The sequence below is a fragment of the Pseudoliparis swirei genome, chromosome 4 (assembly GCF_029220125.1).
Source record: "Pseudoliparis swirei isolate HS2019 ecotype Mariana Trench chromosome 4, NWPU_hadal_v1, whole genome shotgun sequence".
Taxonomy (NCBI): domain Eukaryota; kingdom Metazoa; phylum Chordata; class Actinopteri; order Perciformes; family Liparidae; genus Pseudoliparis; species Pseudoliparis swirei.
Genome location: NC_079391.1, coordinates 16,032,358 through 16,055,046, shown reverse-complemented (window position 1 = coordinate 16,055,046; position 22,689 = coordinate 16,032,358). Strand labels below are relative to the sequence as shown.

The window sequence follows — 22,689 nt, the reverse complement described above, 5'->3', positions numbered from 1 at the left end:
ACACGTGATCAGATCGTCTCTTTGTCTCGTACGTCGGAAGACAAACTCAGAAAAATTAGTCATGAAAAAGTGGAGTGGATGTGAAAGCGTGACTTTCATGGTTGGAGTTACTTGGATGTCGCGTGAGAGGCCCCAGAAGTTATCACCACAATGAATATGTTGAAATATGACATCCTTTACTTCCCACCACAGTTCCTGGACCTGATCTCCACCTCAGGCAAATGGGATCAGAGGAGTATTGAAACACCAATCATGCTCAAAGAGGGGTAAGGAGCCAGCTGATTGTGAAACTGATAACCATGGGAACCAAAGGTCCATAAACAGCTCTCTCAATACTACTGCTAAAAAGTCCTATCTGTCATATTTGATGAATTTAGAGAATTTATGGAACGATAATGTTTTCATGTTCTGTAGCAGTAACCTTTTCACTTCCAATTAGGCAGCTTCAGTGTTTGTCTTATTACCACCGTATCAAGGTCGTCTTGGCAACTGTTTCTAGCTGTTGGCTTGACGGCTACGGCTCGACTGTCCAGACTAACCTAGAAGAATAGTTTAGACATTTCTGGAAATATTCTCTTTCTGCCGGAGAGTTGGATGAGAAGGTTGATACCACTCACATGTCTGTATGTTGGTATGAAGCTATTGCGGATAACTAGAAGCAGGAGGAAACAGTGAGCCCGGCTCTGTGCAAGGGCTGACTAATAACACTAATTACACGCCTCGTGTTTTGCTTGTTTAATCCGTACAACAACCAGAGTGTACAAATGTTCCTCTCAAATTTACGAGACACATTTTTTCTGTAGCTTCATATTCATCATACATACAGAAAAATTATATTAATCTTCTCATTCAACTCTGCAAAAAAAAAAAAAATTCCCCAAATTATTTTCCAAATCGCCACCTCAGTCCTTTAAATGTCACTAGAGTGGATTCAACCGTCACATGGTTCAGCCCTCGCGGTCTGATTGGTTACCAAAGTGAAGAGTTACAGCACAGATACACCCGAGGCTGTAAACTGATCCCTCTCTACCAACACATGGGCCGTTGTTTTGGTGATATTTTTAATGAGGCTGTTAAGGCGAGGACAGTTTCCAGTTTACGGTAGTTGTGCCAGCGCCTCGCTCATCAACATCCTCACCCTCTTTTGTTTCTGCTACCGGGCGTAGGAGTGTAAAACTCACTATAAAGAGGGTTGATGGGAAGGGGTCAAAAGGCACGAAGGGCAGGTAAGAGCTTCTCTATATAAAGGCATTGCCCTTGTGACCCCCCCTGTGTGTGCACTGCAACCCCCCCCACCCGAACCAAGCCGGCCATATTCTCTCCCACCAACATCATGCGCTGCTGTAGATGCTGCTGCACTTTACTTTATATCTGGCCTACACATAAGCAACCTATCTGTTACTGTCTGACACTGTGTGAGGGATTTGAGTCTTTCTGCATTTCCACGACAGTGGACCGGTGCACACACCGGCCGTAACGGTATCAAGTAAAGTGTGAACCTTTACGCCTTCAAGCCCTCACTATAGTGCTGATAGCCAGACATGCTTGGTGTGACAGTGACAGCCAGGGTTGGTTACTGTACAAACATTTCTGGGATCTCATATCTGCCCGCATCTTGACCCTTTACACCCTTTGTCCAGACTGTGACCACATCACTACCACACATTAGGTTCCAGCACAGCTCCCGGCGTTATGGCAGATGTGAAACCAGCACGTTCTTGGCGTAGTCGTGTCAAAAGAGTCCAAGTCTTCCAGTGGGAGAGTTGTGAACTTGTGACTTTGGTGTTTAGAACCCTTGTGCTTCATATTCCATGGATGCTCTGGCCTCCACACTGTTTAAACAAAGACATCCTGGTGTTTACTAGGGTTGGGTACCGGAAACCGGTGCCAATGTGGTACCGGTTCCAATACAACCGGTATTGGAGCCGATTGAAATTGAAAAAAACTATTGTTGTGAACTTCTCTGGTGACTCCGCCCTGTCAGCAGGTTACGAGCCTCTCATATTTAACTTTGACAGCGGAGGCATGCGCCGTGTGTGACGGCGTGAACCCGTGTCGAGCACACCAGCGTCAGGCTGGGCGCGATGGGGAGACTGTCACCGGTCCCCCTGAACCAGGGGCGTCTCGAGGATTTTGATACATCTGGGGCTTAGCTAGTGCAGCTGCTCGCCATGTTGGTGCCCTAAGCATAACTCCTTCATGATGCCCCCCCTGAGATAGGAAAGTGACCCACGGCGAGTGGGAATATAATGACGGAGGAATAAAGACCGTGGGGCATCACCTTGTTTCAGTGTAACTCGCTGTCAGAAGCAACACTTTATTTGTCACGTGTCATCTTCAGTACCTCTGATTGGTTGTTCTCTTTGCCCATCAAAACAGTGACAGGTTTAACCCTATAAGGGCTGCACATGACAATACATATCACATCATATATTGGAGAACATATATTGTGTATGTTAACAGTCTGATATCCGTTGTGTGTCGGTGCTCCATGATAACGGCTTCTACAGGGAATATGGCCGAAGAGGTTTTTAATGTCCTCATTGTGCGTTTTTAAAAAAAGTACCGGTTTAGCACCGGTATCGGAAAAAACCCAAACGATACCCATCCCTAGTGTTTACTCTCCCTGAACGGACCATGCTGGTGGTTTTACATGCTTTAGCCGATTAACAGCCGATAGTGTATCTATACCTCACATCACTGTCACACATCTTCCAAAGCATACCATCATTTTTTAGATTGATTTCAAGTTACAGTGGTTCCATTTATTGTATTACAATGTACTGGCACAGACATTTCCTTGAGGTTGATAATCCATCATAGTGGATCTATGCATGGTGTATAGATTGATTTATTGCTAACCTAGTTGCTAGCCAAGAAGTACTGCATTCATAAGCTTTTGGATATTGACAGAAATTCCAACCAAGAATTTATAAAGTAAGAAAATATAAATATCCTTGTTTATTGTGAACTTCTTGTAGGGCTGCAACTCAAAGTAATTTTCACTATTGATTAATCTGCTGATAATTTTCTGGATTTATCAATATGATGACTTGAAGTGAAGATGATGAGGTATTGTTTTGTCTAACCAGTAGTCCAAAAACCAAAGACAATCAGTCTGTGATATAAAACACAGAAAAGCATCACATCCTCATACTGGAACCTCCGGAACCAGACAATTATTGATATCTTTCCCAAGAATTGTATTAAAAATTACTAAACGATCAATAAATGAGGTCAAAATAGTTTCGGATTGTCGTTCTGTATAACAACTAATCAATATCATCAATGCAAAAATAAACATGAAAGGAATTTGTTCAGTGTGATGGATTAGCTCTCATTATGTACTGACACTAAATGAAAGCCAGTGACAGTTTGGAAGGAAATCACTCCGAAATATTTTGGTCTAATTTGGCAAAAAGTCAAGTGGGGAGTTATTTACAGTGCAGTAACAATCTAGATAATGGGGTAAAATATGCATACGCTGTGAGTACCTTCGATCTGCTGACCCATCTTCGTTAGACTCATAGACGGTTAAATCTCTGAGTGCTGGACTTCAGCTGGACTTCAGCTGGACTTCAGCTGGACTTCAGCTTTCTACATGAACAGCTGCGATGAATACGAGGAACTGCAAGCATGCGAACGGAATGATAAATGTAGACTGACGGCTGCACAGGACTCCTTTAACCACAAGGAAATGCTAGCTGCTAATAGTTTTATGTAATGTCATTCATTCACACTCTTTTACGTTTAGTACTGCATACATATAAAAGAGATGCCTGGTGCCAGATAAATACAAGTTATGGTGAAATATTCATAAAAGATTCAGTGAGACATGAGCTCATCTGTCAAGGCTTTGAGTGGTGTTTCCATTTTTCCTCAGATTTATGATAAAGCGGGCTCAAGGGAGAAACCGTTTTGGAATGAAGAACTTCAAGAAGAGATGGTTTCGCCTCACCAATCACGAGTTTACCTACCACAAGACCAAAGGTAAGGTCAAAGGTCAACGGTCTCTCCGGATCTCCTTGCAGTTGCATTGTTTGCTCTGTCGTTGCGTGTGCTGCTGTTAGAATCAGCAGGACGGAGAGAATCTGCTGAATGTGCATTTAGTCTGCACACAATGTGTTCAACAAATGTGGCAGAGATTTAGTTACTGAGCGCACAATACTGAGCGCCCAAAAACTTACACGTGAGCTGTTTCTAAATGACATACCACACAACAGGTTTTCACACATGCTCAAGTTAGTCAGTGTGCGGACAAGAAACAAATGTAGTTCTTGTTTAACTGTGCTGTTATTACACATTCCTCGATCCTTTAAGGTTTTTTGTCCTCTCTCATGTCTGATGCGTTTCCTTTCATGTCTAGGGGAGAGCGCTCTCTGCAGCATTCCTATAGAGAACATTTTGGCTGTAGAACGGCTAGAGGAGGAGTCTTTCAAGATGAAAAATGTAAGGACCCAACACAGCCATGGACCTTTTTGAGCTTTGAGCATTTGACTCAAGTGTAAACATCTTTCCCTCACCTGCTGTTTCTCTCTCTCTCTCCTCCAGATGTTCCAGGTTATTCAGCCGGAGCGGGCGCTCTACATCCAAGCCAACAACTGCGTCGAGGCTCGCGACTGGATCGACATCCTGACCAAAGTCAGCCAGTGCAACCGCAAACGCCTAAGCACCTACCACCCGTCAGCCTACCTCAACGGCCACTGGCTCTGCTGCAAGTTCTCAGTGGACACGGCCTCTGGGTGTACGCCCTGCACTGGGTATGTAACGGTCAGAATCTCCCCTGGCGCCAGGTCCCTTTCCCTTTTGGTTCCACTCTCTCATCCCCCTGTGTGCGTCCGTCCTCAGCGGCCTCCCTGCAAACATCCAGCTGGACGTCGATGGAGACAGAGAGACCGAGAGGATTTATTCCCTGTTCAGCACATACATGACCAAACTGATGAAGATGCAAGGTCAGACGCTGACCAGAGTGTTTGAAGTTGTCTGTGAGCACGTTTCCCATGTTTGTTTTCCCATTGTCCCTTTAGTGCCGTCTCTCACTCGGCTACTGTTCTTGTCTTTGCCTGCAGAGGCCTGCGGCAGCAAATCTGTGTACGACGGACCCGAACAGGAGGAGTACTCCAGCTTTGTCATCGATGACCCGCAGGAGACCTACAAAACCCTGAAGCTGATTGTTTCAGTTGTGCAGACCTTGGAGCAGCAGCACACCAAGTACAAACGTGACAAGTTCAAGAAGACAAAGATAGGCAGCGAGTAGGTGGTTTGTTGTTTATTTACACTTGTAGCTGAGGTTATGTTTCGTTACAAACTACAGTTATTGTATATTCAATGCAATTCAGACTCAGAACTCCTGGGAAAATGTTAAGTGTAAGCTCTAGTTTGATACCAAGTAACTTCCCCTTTGGGCCAGCAGGTGTAGCAGTTGTACAGTCCACAATTGTACAAAGTGTGTTGGAGATTAAAAGAAGCATACTTAACAGTTCAAATCACACAAAATTGGCATCATTATTTTGGCCTTCAGCTCCGCTCAGCCCTTTTATAATCTGCACAGAAATGTTTTTATTCATGTTCAATTTTTAGCTCCAAAACCCACTCTGTAACCTCCTGCCAACACACCATCTTTCTTTTTGTTTTCTCAGGGAGCATCCGATTGGAGACAAGAGTTTTCAGTGCTACATACGCCAGCAGTCTGAGAGCTCCACCTACTCCATCTAGCCCTGTGTACTGTTTCTACATGCCTAGAACCAGCAGTTTTCTTTCCTGGGAAAAACGTCCATCTTGCCAATGCTCCATTTCTAGTATTGAGTTTAAAGCTTTATTTTTCTTCAAAACAAGATTTTAAAAAGTCATCAAGGTGAGATCATTTCACTTATTTCCAAAGCAATGTGTCCATGCTTCACTTAAAAAAAAAGACTTTTCAGGAAGCAGCATGCTGTTTTGGAAACAAGTGTCACCTGACTGGCTTATTTGTCTAGTTTTAGGAAAATATAGGAGTTTTAACTGTCCATACCAGACTAACGGGCTGTGGAGATGGACAGTTTTTTCTGCAGTGTCTCAAGATGCATCCCTCCAAATTTGGAGAACAAACCTCAGATCAGCATAAAAAATAGAGGAACAGTTGTGGAGAAAAGGATGGATACGAATTAAGACACAATCATACCGGACATCTACGTGGGTCTCCTGTCTGTGATGTGACGAGAGAACAAGCCAACGTTTTCACTGGACAGTTTTTGACAGTGACCAACACGCACTTTAATGGCCTCCGCATCTCTGGATGAACGAGCATCGCAGCACACGTTCAAAAGCTTAGTTTATCTGTTTGATTTGTATTTGGTTATGATAATGGTTATGTCGATATGTTCCATTGTCTTTCACTCCAGAAGGAAGACAGGACTGTACATTCCACCTTCAGGTGGCGTTTTTGCTGTTTCTTTGTCCCCCAACCTCCTCAGGAAGGTTGTGAAGGTCGAGGGCACAGAAGAAGAAGAAGAATTTCAATTTCATCCCTCATTTTTAATCCTCATCAACAATGTTCTAACAGATGTTTAGGCTCACGTGTTCACGTTTCTTTTGAAGCCTTGTTCTGTTGTGATTGGATGTCATGCTCCTTTGTTCAAAGTACCTGGGTTGAAGGAATAGCTCCTTTTTTTTGCAGTCATAAAAACCCATGGATGCCTTTTTTTTTTTTTTACCTCTGGGTGTCGAGTTTGCAGCTTCTCTTTTAAGTCAGACAAATCTTCATCTGAACCAAGAAGTTCGAGGATGACTTCAGAACTAGTTTCTGTTGAAATCAGGGCCACACCGGGCCGCGTGCTGTCGGGCTCTGTTGACTCCCGCAATCTGTGAATTGTGAATTTGTGCATGAGCAAAACAATACTCAGCAAAATGCATTGTGTAACCACAATGTCAACTGAAATAATAGTGTGCTAGCAATATACACTCACTGGCCACTTCATTAGGTGCACCGGTAAAATCGATTGCAATTCAGCTCCATAATAAGGAAATGTGTCGTTAATTTAAAGGTGGTGTGATTCTGGTAAACATTGAGGGGTGTCCTTCTTATTTCCAGCACGGCAGTAATTGAGTTGGGCAGAATATAAGAACAGGGTTAATATAATGTAGTCCGGAACTGATATAACGTAGCACCTCTAACAGTGTAAAAAGAAAATACCCTGGATGTTATTGGCATTATAAAAGGTATACTTTATGGCAGGACAGTGGTGTATGACTGCATTAGACTGTTCAGGTCAAGTCAGTTTGATTTATATTTATACATTTAATAACAACTCTGCCTCTGATGTACATAATGAAGTGACCAATGAGTGTATATGGAATATAGATTGTATAATGGAATAATAAACACATTTTGTAATTGGATTACAAAACACAAACAAATTGCCACATGTGAACCAAGAGCTCTCGGAGCCCCTGTGAGCCCGAGGGCAGTTGCCCATTTTGCCCAGTCCAACCTTGGCTGAAAGTCACGTGCATCCATGGTGCATTTCAGTTTTCAGTTGTAGGTTCATGTGAATGGAAAACAGTGTATTTTGCTACTTTTAAGGGGTGCCAATATTTGTTCCCGACATCCAGTAGTTGAGCATCCGCCTCAAGAATTCAACCATCCACTCAACACTCCCTTAAACTGCATGAGAAAAAGGCAGTAAAGCCAAACTATCCTTTCCCCCATCACAAAGCAGAAACTACGTGTTAGCACAGCTCCTAAACAAGGAAGTTATTTTGCTTTTAACAGATATACTAACATTTTAACCAGTCTTGTCTCAATGATTGTGAAATGGATAACGTGTTACTGGTTGTGTTGCACTGTTGGCTGCCTATTGTAGTTTTTCCGTTTTCTGAGTTATCTCCGTCTTACTTTGGAAATAGCGACGTCCTGTAGTTTTCAACCTATTTAAATGCATTCCTCTAAGAAAGATACCTGCTGTGAATCTCACCGGTCGGCACCACGAAGCGGTCGCAGGTACAGGATTTTATTGTTGTTAACCAGTTGTGTTGTTGTACGCCTGCCAAAGGCAACCACTCTCATCAGCATTCATATTCAACAGCACTCACTCTCGCCAAAACCAGTGCATGTGAAGTATAATCTGGAGTCACAGCGACGGTGGCCTCAGTAACTTCGGTGCTACCAGGTGACTACAAACCTCTTCAGATTTTGTATTTTCCAAAACTATGTACCTGGTTATGTAGCCTCATGGGTGTTACCGTGATCACAGGATCCCAAACAGTGCCAGTCATCACTTTTATAACATTTCCTTTATGAAAAACAAACACACACAAAATTAATTGTTTAGATATGTTTTTATATATATATATATATATATAAATAAATATATGTCTCAAAACCTATACTGTTTCAAAAACAGATGAGCAATTATTCCGATGATGTCTTTTTCTCTGTCAAATGTGTTGATTGAAGAGCTATAATGAAAGTATTCAATTGTTCTCTGACTGTTTTATAATTATGTCTTGTCATACAAAAATCTGGCTGTGTAACTGAATCGAATGGCTGAGGTATGTGTGTGTCTGTTTTGTGTTTATGTGCGTGTTTGTGCGTTTGTCAGTGTGTGCATGAGTGACTGCGATGACGGGTTGTATTGCCAATTGAATTTCCCTATTGTTCCAGGCCACTTGTTAAAAAAAGAGAAACTCACTGCCTGTATTTCTTCTAAAGACTCGTGTGGAAACACTGTTACTGTACTCTGGCCTGATATGGTGCGTCTCTTTCCTTTTATAGAACCACTGTTCCATCTCAAGGAACCTTCGCCAATATAATCTCCCCACTCATTTTAAAACTGTAACACAGTAATCACATGTATGACACATTTAGGAGAGCAGTGTTGCTGTGACCTCTGAACTTTGGTGAGTGTTTGCTTCCACCAGGTACTGACTCTCCTCAGGTTTATGAAACTCTGCAGCACTGCATGTTTGTATTTTTGTAATTGTTTGCCAAGATTGAGGAGACCTAGACTTAAGCATAAACCACCAAGCAGCTCTGTCTCTCATCCCTAACTTGATAATCATATTTATTATAATTTTCAGTGAAACCTTCCCGGAAACATGTCCTGAATTGGTGCGGTAATGACAGTTACAGTAACAGCAACTCCTCCACCCAGAAGCCCACAAAGGAATGACTTGTGCAATAATAGTGTTTCAGCATGCAATAATAGTAACAACCCCTCAATAGGACCGCCAAATTATCAACGCACATCTGCTGACCCTTTTCAGTGAAATCTTTCTTCAGATAAACACATGTTATAAAGGGAGAACAGTGTATTTTGAACAAATATTTTCAAAGTATTAAAAATAAGCCTGTTAAATGTGTACATAAAACAGTTGAATGAATGGTGAAAATGTGATGTTTTTTCCCCCTGAATAACTAAATGAAACCAATATTAATGAAAATGTGGTGTCTGTGTCTTTTTTTATATTTAAAAAACAGTGCAGTCTGCCTTTAAACTACTAGAGTACAGTCATGGTCACAGTCTGACTCCGTGTCCAGATGCCCCACGACTCTTAGTGGGGACTGAAGCGAGTGAGTCTGGCCTTTAAAGACTCAGGCATTGGGATTTTTGGGGGTCACTGTTTCTTCGTCCGTCTTTGTTTTCCCTCTGGTGCTTTGGAGGATTTCGTTTTCTGGGGCTTTGCGTTGTTTCATACATGCTTTAGTGTTTCCTGCACCTCATGGTTGTTGTCTGGTTGTACTCCTTTGTGTGTTTTCCCGCCTTTGTGATCGTCTGCCCAGCTACCTGATTAACTTCAGCTGTCGCTCGTTGACACTGTCCTTCCTTTTGTGTACGTCTTTTTTGTTTCATCTTTTGAGTTCATGCCTTTTTTTTCTTTGTGTTTTTTGTTTTGTAGTGTTCAGGTTTCCCTGAGTTTTGTATTTACCTGCCGCCGGCTCTCCCCTGGACTCTCATGTTGTAACAGAGTCAATAAATCCTTGAACTTTTCCTGCTGCCTCCTTGTGAATCCATCTGTGTATAGGTCCAACTCTGTAATCTCCTGAAACTGGTTAAGATATTATGTTTGGGTTTAGCTGTGGCACAGACACACTAGTCTTTGTGTCCACTGTTTGGGTCCAAGTTTTGCCTTTTATCAATCAATTATTCCACAACTCTTTTACAGCATGCATTTTTACATGACATAGCAGGGAAAGACATGGAGGCTATAATATAAATGACTCTGCATGCTCCTGGTATGGCTTGTGGAACGAAGCGTACATTTTGTGCTTTTCTTTCCTTCAAAAGGTCTGACGTCCACAATCGATTTTCAATCAATGCCTTCTAAATTATATCAAGTGTTTCCCCCTGTGGTCCAATGACTCATCAAAAGTTTCCCTGACATGTCAAATGGATGTCACATTGAATCAAATTTTAAAAAACATCTGTTCCAACTTCCAAATCCTTGTATTGAAACTACTGCATGTCATTTTTATACCACTGCAATATATGCCTCTGAAATGTAGTCAAGTTTAAGTATAGTAGTATAATGGAAATACTTAAACACAAGTACCTCTAACTTGTAATTGAGTAGGCCAAAGGTACTCAAGTAGCTGCGAAATGTAGCCAGCGTACTTAGCCTACTTTCCACAATTGCTAATATCCATGAGTTATCAACTAAATGAAAGTAGAGTAAAACAAGTATACCATTTGGATCTGAGCTGTAGTGCAATAGAAGTATAGAGTGAATCAAGTACAAATTGGAACAAAATACATTTAACGTTAAATTGTACATGACATGCATTTCAGTAGTTCTGCTGTTTGTCGGCAGTTTTGCTGCATTTCAATACTGTTACTGAATGTCAGGAGTTATTCTGAATTTCACTTGTGTTGCTGTAAGTCAGTAGTTCTGCATGTCAGTTGTGTTGATGCATGTCAGTAGTTATGCATTGATGGCATCACCCCCAGGGTCCTGAAGACCTGCACTATCCAGCTGTCGGATGCCCTGCAGCACCTCTACAACCTGAGCCTGAGACAGGAGGAGGTCCCGGAGCTGTGGAAGACGTTGTGCCTGGTCCCTGTTCCAAAGAAGTCAACTTCATCTGACCTCAAGGACTTCCGACCAGTTGCCCTCAAATACCACCATACTCACCTTCGCCCGCAGGTGAAATCATCACTGGTCCCTCTAGAATTTGCTAACCAAACTCGTGTGGGAGTGGACGACTCCATCATCTACCTGCTACAACGAGCTCAGTAGCTCCTGGATGAAACCGGTGGCTCTGTGAGAATCACTTTCTTTGATGTCTCCAGTGCATTCAACACCATCCAACCACTGCTGCTGAGTGAGAAGCTGTGGGTGTTACGGGGTGAGGCTCAGGTGCAGAGAAACGGGCAATAATCCAGGTATAAAGCAAAACAAAAATACTTTACTGAAGGAAAAGGTACAACATAAAAAACACTAGGAATCAACAACGCGAACAAAGACTGGGAATTGCTCATGGACACAGAGACACTACTAGAGACAGTAATAAAGACAACAAACCGACAGGAGAAAAGTGAAAGACTGGCAAAATATATAGGGGGGGAACACAGGTGTACGCAGGCACGAGCACAGATAGACCCCTAGTGGTGCTTAAGCTGTGCATGTGTGCGTGCGTGTGATTGAGCAATACAGAGGCATTATTTATTTCCCCCATATTTTTTAAAAATATATTTGATTCATACGAGTTATTATTTTTATTATTTTATTATTTATTATTAGTAGTAGTATTATTATAAGTATTATTATTATTATTATTTCTCAGTTATCTGTTGCTATTCAGTAGCTGTATGAGCTGTAAAGCCAAACTGTATGCTAGATGAAATATATTATATTATATATTATAATCTTATTATTTCAGAAGGACCATGTAGTTAAAACAAATGTCACCATTTGATGCACTGCACCAGATTGTACTTGGCAGATGGATGAGAAATAGATGACGCGGGCTTGCAGGTGTATGGTCTTCCGACTAAACTTTTATTTATTTATACTTACTAACATTTATTTGACAGCTATACGTTTCCCCTCTCAACTTCTTGAAACTGTTAGAGAGGTCAAATGATTACTTTCCATTACCTTTTTCGTAAAGTCTTCAGTCCATTTGTTCTTCTTTAAACAAATAATGTATTCTTTTATTTGGAAATATTGACAGGTACATAACACAGTAAACATTAACTGATATTTCCATTGTTTATCATCTTTTTGTTGAAATATCAGATAACAAACCCACTCCCCCACCTCTCCCACTGTATACACTAGAGTACAGGACATTAAATACATAAACAATACATACAAAGAGGTCACCTCATTTCGCCGACCCAGACGTACACACACACACACACACGCACACACACACACACACACACATACATCTGGAACATCTGGATGTAGACACACCTGCACAGAGTCAATACCCAGTATCACACAAGTACAATATATCCAGAAATTAAATGACAACATGAGTTGTTCTTCTTCCTATTATACCACATGTCTTGGGGAATAGACACAACTGAACATCAGAAATAGGATATTGTAAATCGACAACTGGCACATCTCCGGCTCAAGATTTATTTCCCACGGACGTAGACACATTTTTCTTCATTAATCAGTATTTAAGAATAACACTTACTCTCTCTGTCATCAATTCCCCCCAAATGTGTTTAAATATCTGTCGTAGCATTTATTTGAGTTCTTGTGAGAATTTCGCCTCGACATGCTTCGCGGCGCTCATGTCTTCAGCTCTCACGACACAATGTGTTTCAGGTGTTTCGTAACAACCAATTACTTGCTCACTTCAAGTTACAGTGTTCAATAGAAAAATCATTTTGCCAATGGGTGCCCTTTTTTTGGTTTGAGCACCTGCCCCCCAAAATGTCTGTGCACGTGCCTTGGTGTACGGCATGAGACAATCAGGCAGACAGAGGGCTGGCTGAGGGCAGGTGCAGGGAATGAACAATCAAGACCGAACAGGGCGCTACAGTGTGTGGTGGGCCCTAGGTGTAATTGGTGTATTTATTTTGGTCGGTTAGTTTGGTTTGGGGAAGAGATATATATATATATATATATATATATATATATATATATATATATATATGTTGTCTGTATGGGTGTGTATGTATGCATATATATATATGTGTGTGTGTGTGTATGTGTATATATGTGTATGTATATATATATATTTATATTTGTGTATATATGTTTATTTTGTTTTGTTTTGTTTATTTTGTTTATTTTATTTAGTATTATTTAGTGAGAGGGCAAGAAGGTATAGTCATCCTGATCCTGCAATAATACTTCATAATAAATCACCTCTTGAACATCAATAGCCCTCACACCACTTTCACTTTATATACTTAGATACACTGTATACACTTTAATTTCCTTTATTATTTAAATTCTTAAATGTAAGATGTCCTGCTCTGCTATTTTATTTAATTGTTATTGTATATATTGTATACATGCTTGTTGCTTTTTCAAACAAATTTCCCCCTGGGGATGGATAAAGTATATATACGATATATTTCTGCCGTATGTCAACAGTTGTGCTGCATGTAAATAGTGTTGCTCTGTCAGTAGTTATGCTGGATTTTAGTGGTTCTTCTATATGACAATAGTTCTGTATGTATGTCAATAGTGTTGCTCGATATAGTTCTGCTGTGTGTAATAGTGTTGCTCTATGTCAGTAGTTCTGCTGTGTGTAATAGTGTTGCTCTGTCAGTAGTTCTGCTATATGTAATAGTGTTGCTCTATGTCAGTCGTTCTGCTGCATGTAATAGTGTTGCTCTGTCAGTAGTTCTGCTATATGTAATAGTGTTGCTCTATGTCAGTCGTTCTGCTGCATGTAATAGTGTTGCTCTGTCAGTAGTTCTGCTGTATGTAATAGTGTTGCTCTATGTCAGTAGTTCTGCTGTGTGTAATAGTGTTGCTCTATGTCAGTCGTTCTGCTGCATGTAATAGTGTTGCTCTGTCAGTAGTTCTGCTGTATGTAATAGTGTTGCTCTATGTCAGTAGTTCTGCTGTATGTAATAGTGTTGCTCTATGTCAGTAGTTCTGCTGTGTGTAATAGTGTTGCTCTATGTCAGTAGTTCTGCTGTGTGTAATAGTGTTGCTCTGTGTCAATAGGTCTGCTGTGTGTAATAGTGTTGCTCTGTCAGTAGTTCGGCTGTGTATGTAATAGTGTTGCTCTATGTCAGTAGTTCTGCTATATGTAATAGTGTTGCTCTATGTCAGTCGTTCTGCTGCATGTAATAGTGTTGCTCTACAGTAGTTCTGCTGTGTTTCAGTAGTTAGAGTTCAGCCTCTCAAAGGCAGCAACATGCAAGTAACGCCAACAGCAGTGTGTGCGGGGGCGAGCGTGTAGCAGCGCTCCCCTCCCATCTCTGCTCCCCGGGCTGCACTCCCCCCTTTGCCCCTCTCTCACCCTTTCTCTCTCTCTCTCCCTCCCTCCCTCTATACGAAAACACTTTCGGGAAGAATAAAGTGTTTGGTGCGCTCAGCCAGTCTTTTCTCGGAGCCAACCCGTGGCCTAGCAGGAAGAACAGCCCGACTATGTGGAGAAAGAAACGGGCGCTTGGGGAGTCCGCGGCCTGTCTCTTGCTCCTCGTGACGCTCGTCGATGCGTATCGATGTAAGTACGGACGCTTTCGGGTTTTGCGTTTTGAACCCTGCGAAGTGAAGTAACGTTAAGTCACGCAATAGCGTGACTCTATTCGTGACAGTACCTCTGATTGAAAGCAGCTGTGCGCCTCTATGTGACCCGTTGGGTTTGGCTCCTAGACTCTGACAGTGTTTTTTTAAGTAAACGGACAAAAACTAAAAAATAAAGTTTTTGTGTGTGTGTGGGGGGGGGGGGGGTCATAACTGCTTTCTGCACAGTGAAACTGATTGGACAACATGAGCTGCTCGTTACAACTAGAGGTGAATTCTGGGAAATAACGGTTTCGCAATGAGTTTTTTTCTTTTTCTTCAAACCAATTCACAGAAGAGAATGTCCATGCAGGGCTTGCAGGCATCAGCCAACTGTCATGAGGATCAGCAATGTGTTGTTATAGTGTAGAGCTCCATATTACCGGTTTTATTAATCACACATGTGAGAGTATCGTTTACTCAGGATTGTTGTGATTGAAAATATCACCGACAATGAAAAGAGATGGAGCTCCACTCTTTAGTGACCCGACTGTTTATGTGTATCTATGTCTCACTCTTTAGTCCTGAGCCAGAGCACAGCCACCCAGTTCCTGAGCAGGCAGAGGAGAGCCAACTCTCTGTTTGAGGAGAGCAAGAAGGGCAACCTGGAGAGGGAGTGCATCGAGGAGCTGTGCGACAAGGAGGAGGCCAGGGAGATCTTTGAGAACAACCCAGAGACGGTAGGAGAAGAGCAGCGACCCCCTGGAGAAATGCATCCAGAGATGGATTGAGCAGGGGGAGAGAATGCAAGCCACAGATCAGACTTGGGCTGCGACTTGTGATTAATTCCATTATTCGGGATTAGTGTCAGAAAATAGCACAAAAAGGCCCCTCTGTGTTCCAAAAGTCCAAAACCGAGACATATTTCTTTTATTTATTTGCACTTATACTGAAACGCAACAATTTAAATGGATTGATCATTTCTTCACAATTGACTTGTAGATTTATTGACTAAACATTTCAGCTATATATCTGAAACGTTCTCCTTCAGTATAAAATAGAATAAATTAAACCTACATTACTTTTATTTATGCTATTATTTTATGCATATTTATGTTTCAAACAGAGTGTTTACTCAGAGCACAGCTGGTTGTAATCTCTCTCTTTTTCTTTGTCTTCCTGTCTTTTTTGTCAAATGTGAATTTGAAATCTTGGTTTCTCTCCCAGGAATACTTCTACCCCAAATATGTTGGTAAGTTTGCAGAATGTATTGCATCACTTGTTGCCATGTTTTAATATTATCTCTGCTTTGCCTCTACTAGTCTGTACTGACAAAGAAAACTCTTCTTTGTCTCAGCTTGTCTGGGTTCACACCGCGTTGGCATTAACAATCCAAATTCAGACGCCATCTCGTCAGACCTTCGCACCTGTGTGAAGGGTAAGGGGCTTCTTCATAGGAATTGCAAATGCCAGAAAATCTGGGAGGCTAGAGAAGGTTATCTTCCCCTGTGAAATACTTTGTTCATGGCTCACATTAAGATCATATGCATGTGTGTCCAAAACGGTTTGTTGCATGGCAGAGATCAGTGACCAGTGCACACCGCCGCCGTGCTACAAGGAGGGCGCAACGCTCTGCGTGGACGGACAGGCCTCCTTCAAGTGTGAGTGCAAACCCGGCTGGAAGGGGCCGCGCTGTGAGAACGGTACGTTCTGATGAGTCATTTGGGATTTTCAATATCTTGTGCAACTTTTAAAAACTGCATCTCTTTGCTTTTTGTCTAACATGTTGTGTTGATACTTTGTCCCTGAGAGGAGTCTAATGATACCGCTTGAAGCTGAATTCCACCTTTTGAAGCAATTGAACTGGCTGTGATGAATGTTGTTGTGTTGTTGACTGGGCAGACATCGATGAGTGTTCAGATCCTGAATTTCCAGCGGGATGTAACCAGAAATGTTACAACTCACCCGGCAGTTTCCACTGCATGTGTGAAAATGGCTACTTTACCAACGACAAAGTCTACTGCGTGGGTAAGACTCCACTCAATTCAGCTGCAAGTTGTGCAACCAAACAGTAATATTATGAATCATTTACAATTTATTTTCACTGACACCAAAAGACAGAAAGGTAGTTTTCATGTATTAAATGCTGTTACGTCACCTAATGTTGAGCTTTTTTACCGTCCCTATGGAAGAAGGCCGTATAGTGCTCGGAAGCAGCTGAGCAAACACACATTTGTACAGGGCGTATTGTTCCTTTTTATTTCTTCATATGGGCTTCATATGCAGCTGTTGTGCTCAGGGCCTGAACCATTTGTTATTTCTAAAGCTGACCTGAGGTGACCTCTTATGTAACCCAATTTGAGAAGCTTTTCACATCTGAGAAGCTTTTCAGACCAGTCTCACATCTTTGAGCTGTTCGAACAGTTTGGCGATGATTTTCGTCTCATTTCCGCATATTTGTATCCGTGGGAAGTTCACTCAGTGTTTATCTTTAGTGTGTTACGGCTTGTTGAGTACAAAGTCTTCACAAACATGAACTGTGTCAGTTTGGTAAATTTGCTTTGCTCCGTTTTTTGATTGTCTGTGATATTTGGAGACCATACTTTACATTTTCTCAATGGAATCATTGATTTCTTTATACATTAAAGTCTCAAATCAATATTAAGACACGACCCACACATTCATGTGGTATTCTCAAATTGCTTATTTTAAGCTGCTATTCAGTTAAGAAACTTGAACCAGGAATGTTTTATTTTAATCTTTTGCTTTATAAATTATTCAAGCCATTAGATTATCGAATGGGGGTTCAGCACCACATTGAAGGAGACTGGCATGAAACTTGAGTGTTGCTGGTTGAACCTCAACTATATTCTGTTCCACGTTTGCTTTTCGTTTGTTTGCTCGGTTTAATTTGACAGCAAACGTACCTCATGAGAGCAAATGACGTTCAGCAGCTGACTCCTTCCTTGAACCACCAAAGAAGAGTTTTCAAAATAGTCTCTATCTGCAGCTGCATTAAAAATGTTTCTAAGTGTAACTTTTACAAACTGATACTGTCTAAAAAGTTGAACAGTTGAAATATGATTGATTGTAGTAATTTATTACTTGTAATCATGTACCACAATTGCACTTGCAATCAACACCATATAGCTTGTATATTTACAAATTATATTTTTTATAAGGACTCAGAAAGTTTATATTACAAATTCTCACAAGACCAGCATCCCATTTCCCTCCTATATTCCCTGTTCTCCAGATATTGATGAATGCCTGCTGTACCCCAGTATCTGCAAGGAACCGGCTCAATGTGTCAACACGCCGGGCATGTATGAGTGCCAGTGTCCCCTGGGCTTCAAATACAACTTCACTTCCAAGGCCTGCAATGGTGAAGCTTTGAGACTTTTATCATAGACATTGAACCAAAGATCACTGCTGTAATCTCTTTTCCCGTCTTTGCAGATGTGGATGAGTGCGAGTTGATTGTGTGCCACGGGACGTGTATAAACACTGTGGGCAGCTATGCGTGCCACTGTGATGGTCGTGCGGGTCTGCATCTGGCGGAGAATGAGCGGTACTGTCAACCAATCCCTGTTTGTGTAGAGCTGTATGACTACAAACACCCGGAGATGCTCTACCTGGGAGAGCAGTTTGCCGGCCTTCCAGCCATCTATCTGCGCTTCCGTCTGCCGGAAAACACAAAGTGAGGTTCTATCACAAACACACTCACAAGTACACACTTACTGTACTTATATTCTTAAAGGGATCATTCGTGGGGTTTTCATGGGTTTTACTACATTTAGCGTAAAAATAACAGTCAGAGCCTACGAATGTAACTTTTTGGTAGTTTTCAAGATGGGAGTAGATGAGTATCAAATCAATTTAGCTGAAAGCTCCATCTGAGCGAATGTTGAACACAAACGTTTCTCCAGCATCTCCATCTTTCTGTTTCTGGCTGTTAGGTTTGCAGCGGAGTTTGACTTCCGTACATTTGATCCAGAGGGAGTTGTGCTGTACGCAGTGTCCTCGCATGACTCATGGTTTATGTTGGGGCTCAGAGACGGCTGCATTGAAGTCCAGTTTAAAAACCAGCACACGTTTAAGGTCACCAGTGGAGGAAAAGCCATCAATGATGGACAGTGGCACGTGGTAAGAATGAGCTTCAGTCCAGTAATTCCCTACAGGTGTTTAACTTGTGCGAGTTGGTGAACAAAGTAAAAGCCGAAGTGCTGGTCGATGAACTGAATCAATGGAAAGTGGGTTGTGTGTAACCGTGCGCTCTACGTGAAACATGCAGATCTCTGTGGATGAACTGGAGAGCAGCATCAGTGTGAAGATCAGCAAGGAAGCTGTGATGAGCATCAACAGCCCTGAGAGTCTCTTTACTGCAGTTAATGGCAAACTAGTGACCACGGTCTACATCGCTGGTCTGCCCAACCGCACTGATGTCATCAAACCTGTAAGCGAGTTGTCTGAAAGCATGCGCACACAATGAATTATACTTGTTTGACACGTTGCCCCATCTAATGAAATCACCCAAACAACACTGAGATGAATATACCAGGGTTTACATTGGGCCAGCTCCAAGCCAGTGTTGTGCTCACTGTATGTATCGATCCACTAGATCAACCCTCGACTTGATGGCTGCATTCGGGGATGGAACCTCATGAATCAGGGAGCATCTGGGGTAAAGGAGGTCATCCAGGATAAGAAGAGCAAACATTGCTTTGTGTATGTGGAACGAGGCTCTTTCTTCACTGGGGCAGGCCTGGCACACTTCAACATTGACTACAGTGAGTAAGTTAAGTTGTACTTCATTCACTCCTAGAGGAACGTTTGTTCTCTGGTCACAGTAGTTTCACAGGACCACATGTAGTTTTGAGGAAAGTGAAGCACCTGAAAGAAACGCATGAACAAAGAGGGCATTCAATGCCACACAGTGAGGCCCAAGTTGGTGGGTTTGAACTAGGGTCTGAGGTCCTCCTACATACTGTGTATGGTGGGTTCTCTTGAAGCTGTTGTGTGTATGGACCCTACGTTCCATATGGTGACAACCTATCAGTAGGAACACAGACTGTCTGAAAAGGATGGTTTGAATTTGATCTTTGTGACTCTGAATAATGTTATTAGTAGTTGAGTTGACGGAGAAACATGAGGATCTTTAATTTTGGTAAAAGCATGGATGTCCAACCTGACAAAATAAATGTGTTTGTGTAATTTAGGTGATTCTGGGAGTTGGAAGGTGGATGTACAGATGAACATACGTCCGTCCAGCAGCACGGGTGTCCTCTTCGCTCTTGTCCACAACCACAAAGTCCCCCTGTCAGTTGCTGTGGTAACGAACGGAGAAGAAGATGCTGTGAGTTCATTCACACTTCTGTTGGAAATAAACATGAATATTTCTGCATGTCTTCACACAAGCACACATGATTAAACTCTTTATTGTTTTTGACCTCAATGCTGCAGAACTTGCAAGTGTTCTTGGACGGCGTCTCCGTGGCAACACTGGACTCTCTGATGTTGTGTTACCCTGAACGGCTGACAGTGCAGCTGAATGTGACTCCCACGGCAATCCAAATCTCAGCTAACTCCTCCACTGTTACCTACATGAAGTCTGATGCGTTGCAGGAGGCACTGAAGTGCCTCAACAGCACCATGCACAGCCCCATCAGTACATACATTGGTGGGATACCAGGTTAGTTTATGTTTGAAGTAAAAATACTAAAGTCACACCTTTGGAGATAGCTATGAGCATTATTAATTATCTATATATGGTCACCATTAAATGTGGCAATGTGGCTGCCACTTTTACATCTTAGTTGAGGGTGTTAGGTACTGATGACGGGAATGTCATGAGACATTCTCCATTCATGGACACAATTTACACGTTTGACCAGATGATGGCGCTATATTAAAAGTTAAGGGATCAGAGTGATGAAAATTCATCTTGAGGGGGACAGGCATTGTCTGTAAACATGTATTGGTTACCTTTCCTCCCTCTGAACAATTGTTGTAACTTGTATGAATAAGTTAGTTCATTAAAGTCCATCCTCTCGTGGTGTGAGCTAGAAAATATAAATGTACACTGTCAGATTATAGTATTTAGCGTTTTTAACCTACACTTCAGTCAAGAAGTTATGACTTCTCCATCCAGTGCGATGGTCCATGTTTTGCCTAAAACTAAAGTAGATTAATTCAGTTCTTGCCTGCCTGTTAATGTGTTTATTTTAGTTTTATTTATTTATTGTGTTGCATGGTTTAACCTTGTTAGTAAAAGGGCTATATTTACCACTTTTTCGTTATTGTCATTTTCACTGACGGGCTCTCTTTCAGACGATGTCCCGTTGCCTGCCACCCCTGTGACGGCCTTTTACCACGGTTGCATGGACATCACTATCGCCGGCCAGCAGCTGGACTTCGACGAGGCTCTCGGCAAACACAACAGTATTAATTCCCATTCCTGCCCCCCTGTGTCAGCCCCCGAGAGTCACCCTGAGGCAACGCAACACCACAGACCTTAAGTGACCTTTATTAACGTTGCACTAGGCAGCATCCCACAGCAGCCACTTCGTGGGATATTTTTGAAAGAGAGATATAGAAGATGGGAGGGAGAGATGAGAAAGAAATGACAAGAAGAGACAGGAGTATACGATTATAGTCATTGTTTTCCATTTTCTCCGAAGCGTTAATTTGAAGCTTTGTTTGTCTGCTTTTTATCCATATAGTATTATTGTTCCTGTCAAGGGAGCATTATTTTTTCTTTTTTTTTCTTTGAGTGAAAACACATCAAAAGCTGGCTTGCCAGTGAGCGAGCAGGAGCTGGACGGCTAAATGACGTACTTGTAGCAGCTTGTTGCTATGAATGAAATGCAGTCCAAGAAACGTTTAAAAAGAGCTGTGCTCTGTAGCCACATGCCATGTGTTGAAAAGAAGTGGTTGTGTTTGTGTAGAAAAATAAACAAACGGTCACTGTTGACCAGGATTTGAGACCACCTGCATCTTTTCCCCTGTTGTTGAATCACGGTACTATCTCGACTTCCCTTCAATTTTGGTCTCTCGGGAGGCGAAAGTCTCGGAGAGAACTAGCAATTGTGGTGATGGAAACCGCACAAGAGAAAGCTGAGGTGTGAAGTCTCAGCTGAACATGGACCAGGCTTTTCCATCCAACTCTCTTCCCTTCGCTTGTTTGAATTAGCATCCCTCATTGGAGGTCTACCTTCCTGAGGTGGTGTAGGAGCCTAGCGTTTAGAAACATGGTTCATCATTTGATCGTATTAGAGAACCAGGGGTTTCCTGGTCGGTCCGTGTTCATATCTTTAATATGACTTAAATGGAGTTGTTTGTTTTAATCAAATTGGTCAAAGCAACCTGATATTATTGAACAAAGTTTGCATCAGTGCATCTCTCTGTCTTATTGTCTCTAACTCATCTTTCCTATGTCCTTGGTGATACAACAAACTTGTATAACAGTAATGGTTCTGCAGGGACCAAAGGAACCATGGTTCTGCAACAATCACTGGAGTATGGTACTTGACACTAGGTTGTCAAAATCATGAATATACTACAGTAATTTATTGTTTGTAACATCTCACCAATGCATTTCAGGGAAAAGACTGCAATAGTTGTTTGAGGGGTGTTAAATCAGTCAGTTAGATTTGGGGTCCATATTTAAAAAGGCAATACATCAATATACGGTAACTTGCAAAAATGCTTTTTTTGTTCAACAGTAATAAGACGACAATTTTAAACAATTATAATGTTACAACCTGTCAGATACATCACACCCACTCTGATGAGGATCACATAAATGTCAATGTGACACCCTGTATGATCAAACATGACAAACATGGCTGATGTCAAGTCACTCTTGGCCTCGACAGAAATGGGAAAACAGGTCAATCAAGTCAATCAGCAGAGCACTGAAGAAAGAGAAATAGGAGAGGGCTCTTGAAACTGATTGTTGGTTCCACGAGGTTCAGAGAAAACCAAACTGAATGAAAAAATACTAAAATAAACTGTCCTAAAAAGGTTTTTAACCTGTGACTTCTCTGAAACGGTGCTTTGCAG

The 22,689-nt window shown here is 41.9% G+C and overlaps 2 protein-coding genes across 4 annotated transcripts in view; both read left to right on the top strand.

The window, feature by feature from the left end:
* The window catches only part of rasa3 (RAS p21 protein activator 3), a 40,020-nt gene extending 30,052 nt beyond the window's left edge, over positions 1-9,968 (top strand). For both annotated transcript variants that reach the window (XM_056412387.1, XM_056412386.1), the window contains exons 18-24: positions 193-266; positions 3,884-3,990; positions 4,367-4,449; positions 4,552-4,760; positions 4,849-4,952; positions 5,070-5,253; positions 5,640-9,968. In XM_056412387.1, coding sequence (XP_056268362.1) covers positions 193-266; positions 3,884-3,990; positions 4,367-4,449; positions 4,552-4,760; positions 4,849-4,952; positions 5,070-5,253; positions 5,640-5,715 — 837 coding nt within the window. In that variant the 3' untranslated portion in view covers positions 5,716-9,968. The remainder of the gene's footprint in view (positions 1-192; positions 267-3,883; positions 3,991-4,366; positions 4,450-4,551; positions 4,761-4,848; positions 4,953-5,069; positions 5,254-5,639) is intronic.
* Positions 9,969-14,385: 4,417 nt separating this feature from the next.
* On the top strand, positions 14,386-21,609 carry pros1 (protein S). 2 transcript variants are annotated; one of them, XM_056413393.1, is made up of 14 exons: positions 14,407-14,626; positions 15,208-15,365; positions 15,853-15,877; positions 15,983-16,063; positions 16,206-16,328; positions 16,528-16,653; positions 17,882-18,010; positions 18,085-18,325; positions 18,585-18,771; positions 18,920-19,081; positions 19,247-19,415; positions 19,845-19,981; positions 20,089-20,317; positions 20,956-21,609. In XM_056413393.1, the coding sequence occupies exons 1-14, from the start codon at positions 14,548-14,550 to the stop codon at positions 21,141-21,143; spliced, it is 2,034 nt and encodes a 677-aa protein (XP_056269368.1). In that variant the 5' UTR covers positions 14,407-14,547; the 3' UTR covers positions 21,144-21,609. The 2 variants fall into 2 exon arrangements, with proteins under 2 accessions (XP_056269369.1, XP_056269368.1); XM_056413394.1 differs by lacking the exons at positions 20,089-20,317; positions 20,956-21,609 and having other exon boundaries at positions 14,386-14,626; positions 19,247-19,419; positions 19,845-19,934.
* The last annotated feature ends 1,080 nt before the right edge of the window (positions 21,610-22,689 follow it).

What these genes read in the sequence shown, in the direction of transcription:
- pros1 (XM_056413393.1), top strand. Translation starts at nt 14,548, where the DNA reads ATGTGGAGAAAGAAACGGGCGCTTGGGGAGTCCGCGGCCTGTCTCTTG. An exon ending in CTTCTACCCCAAATATGTTG is followed by an intron (nt 15,878 to 15,982) that starts GTAAGTTTGCAG and finishes TCTTTGTCTCAG; the next exon opens with CTTGTCTGGGTTCACACCGC. An exon ending in GCACTGATGTCATCAAACCT is followed by an intron (nt 19,082 to 19,246) that starts GTAAGCGAGTTG and finishes TCGATCCACTAG; the next exon opens with ATCAACCCTCGACTTGATGG.